Below are 7,233 nucleotides of genomic sequence, written 5' to 3' on the forward strand. Positions count from 1 at the left end.
GGCACCCCTGAAATTTAAATTTTAAAGAAGAAAAAACACTTGTGATGATACCACAGTTACCCTTACATGTGAAGAAGGAAAACAAATCTCATCACAGCCATTTCTAGGAACTGCATGACCATCGGTATCAGAATAGTGGACTCCCCGGGCGCCTGGGTGGCTCAGACGGTTAAGCGTCTGCCTTCGGCTCAGGTCATAATCCCAGGGTCCTGGGATTGAGTCCCGCATCGGGCTCCCTGCTAGGCGGGGAGCCTGCTTCTCCCTCTGCCTCTGCCTCTCTCTCTCTGTGTGACTCTCATGAATGAATAAATAAATAAAACATTAAAAAAAAAAAAGAATAGTGGACTCCCCAAAGAATGGAGATGCAGGGCAGTCTAAGTTGATTAAGCAATTTTAACATTTACGGTTAACTCATGATGCTAACATAACGATCTAAAGACCACTTTTTTAAGTTAACTTAAGCAAGTCGAGTTAAAGCAAAACACGGAGTCCTAACGGAAGTAACCAGTACGCAGACAAGACAAAGGTCAGCATGACACAGCCTCACATGCTGGTGGCAATCTCGATCACAAGATGTCGAGAGCGGAGGGACAAGGTTGGGGTGCTCCAGGCAGTCCTGCAGGCCCTTCTGGGCCTCTTATCACGGGGTGGCTCAGGGATGCAGCGGTGGCCCATCTGGTCCCACAGGCGTCCCCCACCCCCCACGCCAGCTCAAGGAGTGCACGAGCTATGCTGGACGCTGGGCAAGTAAACACGCCCGGCGGAGCACCACTTCTGCCTCCCCCCTGATGGGACCAGGAGCACTTACATCTTCATGTACCGATGCACATCGGCAGGCAAGGAGGCCCCGTCAAAGACGAAGTCATCCACCATCACATTCAGTGTCAGTCTTGGTCTCCAGTGAGAAACAGGGTCGTCCAGGGCACTCGGTGGCTTCTTCTCTGCTTCTATCTGCTGCTAAAGGAGTGACTCAGCAGGAAAAGCCCGGTGCTGGGGGGAGGGGCACTGTCCCCGGGCCCAGTCTGGGGAACCACCACCACGTACTGACACAGCAAGACCACGAAGCAGTGCCTGGCAGAGTATGGGGGACCCACAGCTGCCCACTCCACCAGAGTGACACCCCTCTCTTCCTCCTCTCAATACAAGCCAGGGGATCGCTACTTTGCAACACTGACTCCCGCTTCAGGTCTTCAGCCTGGGTTGACCCACTTCTCAGGGATTCTGAGAAGGGTGAGTCCTGGGACATTTGTAGGAGGTGTAGGCACTTGGAACTAACCGCCCTGTGGCTGGCAACGAGACTCAGCTCCCAGACCAGGTCTGTCAAGTCATCTGGAGGACAGATGTCAGGGTTGGGCATCAGTCCTAGAGTGAGCTATATTCAGCCAAGAAGCTATGATTGCCAGGAAAATCTTCCATATCTAATTGACACATTCTATGTTACAGGATCATTTCATGTACCTCCCACCTAAATAGATGTGGTTCAGCTACAGTAGCTTAATTTAAAAACACTTTTCCAAGTAATACTAACAGCAAATGTTTATTTGGCATCTGTACATTCCAGAGACCCCCTTCACACCTCTAAGATCCACCACCTCACTGACACCCCAGGAAGGCCCTGAGAGGCAGAGCCATACTGTCCCCAAAAAAAGGAGCTGAAGGCGTCTTTCCAAGGGGACACAGCATGCAGCAGGCTCAGACACTTCTGGAAAGCTACCATATTTCTCGTTTATAAATGACCTCACCTTCCAGCCTATATAGACTCAAATACCACAATTCCTTTGCTTTATCCATAGCTTCGTTAGTAACCACCTAAGAGATTTCCAGTTTCCTTGTACACGAAGTTTTCTACAGATACAAAAATGTTTCCCATACGAGTCCCTCTTTCAAGACTGTGAACAAGGTAAATACCGAAGGATCGTCCTATCCTACGTACAGTGCAGTGAGTCTCCCAGCTGCAAGGGAAGCCTGCAGCTGGGCTTTGCAGAAGGGACGCCCGCTGGGGGGCACACACGCTCCCTGGAGCGTGAGAGGGCTCACGGCCTGAGAAGAAATCTATCACTGGGTTACTTAAATTGCATGTAACTAACTTGGGATAAAATCTGTGTGCAAACCCAAGAGAACCGGCTCAGCTGTAGGATAGGTATGTGTGCCCATTACATCAAACTGCGTCACTTTCCAGTGGTCACTGCAGCTCCAGACACAAGCCGCACGTGCAGAAACGTGTGTGCGAATTCCAAGGGGAGAGCGCAGGCTTCATCGGGCCAGTGACCTCATGCACTCACCTGCGTGGCAGATTCCCCAGTGAGCAGATTGACCTCTTCCGGTTTGGGGACCATGTAGGTAGTCAGAGGGCTCACCAGGTGCACCTGCTTCCCATCATGCCACGGCAGGATACCAGCATGATGGAGGAAGATGTAGGCATACAACGTCCCATTGTTTCTAGTTTTCTTTGGTACAGAAACATTAACTGTCCTAAAACAAAAGAAAGGACTGTTTTCCAACTATGTGCCTGTTAGGTTCCTCACGTAAACACACAAGGCAGACTACCCCCAAGTATCTTTATAAGTGACGCTGCTTCAAATTAATTTTAGCTTAGAAGTACTAGAACTGAAACCCACCTGCCAGGACTTACTGAAATCCCAAGTGCTGGCTTTCACAGACCGGTCTCTGTGGACGTGGGCAGCTGTGCTGAACACCGAATGCACCTGCCGTTCCTGCCTCGGTCTCTCGGCGCTCAGAGAAGTCAGTAACTGGCCCTGGTCATGGCTAAGGTGGCCAGGCGGAGGCCGACCCCAGACTCACTGCTTCCCCTGCCCCCTGCACTGCCTCCCACCGCTCTCGAATGGGGCGGGCTGGCCAGAGGACGGACCTTCCAGCACATCCCACATTCTCGTTACTCCTGTCTGACGCCTCCCAGACACCTCAGGGGAGGAAAACAGACTCCTGACAAGCAAGTTGCTTTTTTTTTTTAAGATTTTTATTTACTGAGAGAGAGAATGAGATAGAGCACGAGAGGGGGGAGGGTCAGAGGGAGAAGCAGACTCCCCGCCGAGCAGGCAGCCCGATGCGGGACTCGATCCAGGGACTCCAGGATCATGACCTGAGCCGAAGGCAGTCGCTCAACCAACTGAGCCACCCAGGCGCTCAACAAGTTACTTTTTAAGTTATACTCACTGAAATCTTAAAAACTAGGACCATAAAATAAATACCACTTTTAAAAGTCACTCTACAAATTTGAATATTTGCACCACTTCATCTATACAGTTATATTTAACTATAGTTTTCTACAAAACTGTCTTCTCCACCTCATTTCTTTCCAATACAGGGACCTCACTGAGCTACGTCGGCTACGACGAGACGAGCTGCTCGCTGTGGGGAATCACGAACGCCTTCTGTTCTCCAGGTCGTCCCCACCTCAAAACCTCCTGCTTTGGAAACTCTATGGCCACCGCCTCGCATCCCACAGCTGGTGACTGTGGTGTGAGCTACTTCCTGAGCGACAGACTCGTCCTCTGCTGCTTTCGCACAAAGCGGAAGTGTGCCCACAGCTCACACGGAGCACAGTTAAAGTCTCCCCCCGCGCACAGCGCGGGCTGACAGCCCTTCTCTGCGGTAACCTCCTCACGTACTCAACACTGCCCTTCCCACGGCCTCCACGTAACCCGCGGTCACCCCACCGCTGGCCCACGGTCCCAATCTTACCTCTCAAATTTTGACTCCACGTCAAAGTCTTCCACGTTCAGGACCAGATCCACGTTGTTTTCAGCACCAAGGCTGGACCGCGTGGTGGTGTACACGCTGAGCTGGAAAAGGACGCGCACGGAGTTAGGGGGGCAATGCCCCGGCAGAAAACCCGCGTCCAACTGCGACCCCCGGGGCGGAAACCTGACCGCCCACAAACGGGGAGAGGTTTCGTTTCCCTCCCAAGCAGCAAAACGGCCCCGGGACAGCAGTTATTAAGCCGGGTCGCAGACTACAACAGGGCAGGGTCCGGGCGCCTCCGGAGGGGAGACGAGGGGCAGGGGGCAGCGCTGCAGCCTTCCCGGAACCCCCGTACAGGCACGACCTGAAGGGTGCGGGGTCGGCTCGGCAGGAAGGGCCCCCGGACCCCGCGCTCACCTGCAGCTTGGGCCTCCGCGCCAGGTACGGCTGGATGCAGTTACCGTCGCTGGCGCACGGCCGGGTGTAGACGATGCCATACATGACCCAGCAGGTGTGCACCACGTACACCACGAACACGCCCACGACCAGGCTGGTGAAGGAGCTGCGGCCGCTCCACATGGCGCCGCCGCCCCCCGGGCCGAGCGCGGCGCCCACTTCGGCCCCGCCCGGCCCGCCTCGCAGCCGCGGGCCCCGCCGCCCGCCCGGCGCGCTGCCGGCCGCTCTGGCCGCCGCCGCTCACGCGAGAGCCGCCGCGCGCCGCCGCCACCGCCGCGGAGGAACGAACCCGCCGCGCGCCACGGGCCGCCGGCCGCCCTGCATGCTCCCGCCGCCCTCCGACCGATCTGTCGCCCCGGGATTCGCCGTCCGGCGGCCGCTTCCGGGTCCCGTGCCGCCCGCCGGAAGTGGGCGCGCCGCGCGGCCCCCTGGGAAACGCAGTCCGGCCAACGCCGCTCACGCACGCACGCTCGCGACAGGGGCGCGTCGCACGCTGGTGACGTCTCCTGCCCGCGCCGTCCTCCCGGCGTGCCTCGCGGGGTCCGGGGGCTTGGGCTTGGGCTTGGGCCTGGGCCTGTGGAGGGCGGGGTTGTCGCGAGGGGAGCGGGACGGGGAAGGGCACAGGTTGGTGAGGCGGTCGCGAGGGGGCGACGGGGGTCGGAGGGCGGAGGGGGCGCCGGGTGGGGGTCGGAGCGGGGCGGGGCTGCGAGGGGGCGGGGCGGTCGGGGGCGGGGACATGTGCGGGGGACGGGCGGGGTGGGCGCGGGGCGGAGCCTGGGCAGGGGCGGGGCGGGGCCATGGGCAGGGGGCGGGCTCGGAGCCGCCACGCAGGGGTGGCGGGGACCCCTGGGGACCGCCCCAGTCCGGGGCCGCCAGCGGGACCCTCCACCGCGGGGTTGGTGCTGTCCGCAGGCCCGCCGGACCCACATGGGGTGAAATGTTAGCATTTAGGAACCTGGTTGGAGGCGATACCAGGGTTCGTGCCATTGTTGAAGCCCTTTCTATTTCTGGAGTTGCGGCAAAATAAAAAGTTACAGAAAAGAAATAGTCAACAAACAACAATTAAAAGGCGCGATTTCACTGGTTATGTTGTTTCACTATAAACCCCGCGGGGGGGGCGATTTTGAAGAAACAACATTCCTGGAATAAAAGGGTCTCCGTGCAGCGGGGCGGGGGCGGGTGGGGGCCCTGGCGGAACCCCCCACCGTAAGGCTGCCTCTGCTGGGGTTGGGCAGCTGGGGAGTTGCAGGAGGGCGGGAGGCCAGTGGCGCTGGGACCTTCTCCGGGGAAAGCCTCCCGGTCGGCCCTGGACAGGCACGCGCTCTGCCTGGTCCCATCAAAGTTCGAGAACCCTCCATCCCGCGGAGCTCCGCAGCCCATAGTTCAGCTCTCTGCAGGGGCATTCTTTTCTCTGACATAATCAAGAACACGGCAGGCATTTCTGGAAATGCTAGAAGCTATTCATGACCCAATAAACTGCTTAAGCTTTTCGGAGGAGGGGGCGAATTGCTTCAGGGTGGGGGTCTCAGGGGGCTCGCGATGGATAGGAGAGTGACTTAAGCAGAGACGGTGGAGGGGTGGAGGCCTCCCAGGAGAGAGGGAGCTAAGCTGAGTGCAGGGGTGGCTCTGGGCCACCTGCTCCTTGGATCTGGGCCAGAGATTTGGGGCCATTAGGGACTTTTCCCTGCTCTTACACCCTTATGCACTTAGTTATTCTGCTCTGTAGACCCCACTCGTGGCCCTATTGGCTCAACCATTGGAATGGTGTGTCATAGGACCACCTCTCCCGTCTGTTCTCTGCTTAGCAAACCTGCCTCCTTGTCACCCTGAGTGTGAACTCCATCTTCTTGGACAGACTTACCAGCCCTCTGCAGGGTCTTTAGGCCATGCTAAAGTCACAGCCATCTTTGACCCCTGAGCTGTCATGCCCTGCACTCCTGCCACACCTGAGGAGCCCCTACGGAGCCAGGCCGCTCCACACCCTGCAGCTTTGCTCTCACTGCTCTGGTCTGGGTAGTGCAGGAAGGAATGCTGTAGGCTGCAGGGAACAGAGACCAACTGCAGCTACGTAAGCATAAGAGGGGATTGGCAGGATCTACAGGATGGGGGTCTCATGGAATCCAAAGGCCAGGACGCAGCCAGGCCTCGGGAAGGAGCTGCAGAGCCCCCAGGGGTTCTGAGGTTCATACCCCTTTCCCCCCTCTCTCACTCAGACTGAGTTTTGATCTGGCTTGAACTCTATTCCAGGTGCAGAGAGTTATTGACAAGCAGGGACAAAAGCTACACCACAAAGCGGGGTGTCTGCTGCTCCTGCATCTAGAAGCTGGTGCAGGCAGGTCGGGTCCAAGGATCCCAAGGGCGTCCTGCAGGACCAGCCAAGAGTGTCCCTGGCTACGCACAGGAGAGAGGTCGAACGTGAGCCAGCAGGAGGTGGACGCAGAATTCATTGAAGGTATAGAGAGAGCGCAGGTCCAGACAGAGTCTGGGAGACTCAGATAGGAAAGGAGGGAGTCTCATCTTTGTTTGGGGCCTGGTCTGGTGGTCTGGTGTGTGTGTTCTCTCAGACATCCACATGTCTTACGTGAGTCAGTCATTCCTTGGAGCCTGGGGTCATGGCATCGAGATGTTTAGTGCTGGTGGCCTGGAATACACATGTGATGGTTTCATCTGGTCGTTCTCGCCTGGTCCTTCCTTAGATATTGTCTGTTCTAGAGAAATCACTAACTCCTTATCCCTTACGAGGAGGACATACACTATTTACACTATGAGGCTTGTGTAAAGTGGGAGTGCAGGTCCTAGTAAGAAGAAAAGCAGGAAAAGGAACAAAGTGGATTTTTTATGGAGTCCTTCCGTTTCCTTATCTCAAAGCTGTAAAAAGGTCTTGAATGGCATTCCTGGAAGGTCAGATGCAAACCCCGTGCTGTGCAGGGACTTGGGACGGACCCGGCTTCTAGGCTGCTTCCATATCTTGGCTATTGTAGATAATGCTGCTATAAACAGAGGGGTGCACATATGTATCCCTTTGAATCACCATGTTTGTATCCTTTGGGTAAATACCTAGTAGTGCAATTGCCG

At 56.6% G+C, this 7,233-nt stretch overlaps 1 protein-coding gene across 3 annotated transcripts in view; it reads right to left on the reverse strand.

The window, feature by feature from the left end:
* Positions 1-4,325, reverse strand: part of CLPTM1L (CLPTM1 like) — a 15,803-nt gene extending 11,478 nt beyond the window's left edge. The window contains exons 1-4 of one of the 3 annotated variants that reach the window (XM_032415347.1): positions 4,120-4,325; positions 3,703-3,803; positions 2,283-2,472; positions 809-951 (exon numbers count right to left, since the gene is read on the reverse strand). In XM_032415347.1, coding sequence (XP_032271238.1) covers positions 809-951; positions 2,283-2,472; positions 3,703-3,803; positions 4,120-4,281 — 596 coding nt within the window. In that variant the 5' untranslated portion in view covers positions 4,282-4,325. Of the gene's footprint in view, positions 1-808; positions 958-2,282; positions 2,473-3,702; positions 3,804-4,119 lie in introns of all 3 variants that reach the window. The other 2 variants (XM_032415346.1, XM_032415345.1) reach the window with 2 other exon arrangements.
* Positions 4,326-7,233: the final 2,908 nt, after the last annotated feature.

The sequence above is a fragment of the Phoca vitulina genome, unplaced genomic scaffold, assembly GCF_004348235.1.
Source record: "Phoca vitulina isolate PV1807 unplaced genomic scaffold, GSC_HSeal_1.0 scaffold17, whole genome shotgun sequence".
Lineage (NCBI taxonomy): Eukaryota > Metazoa > Chordata > Mammalia > Carnivora > Phocidae > Phoca > Phoca vitulina.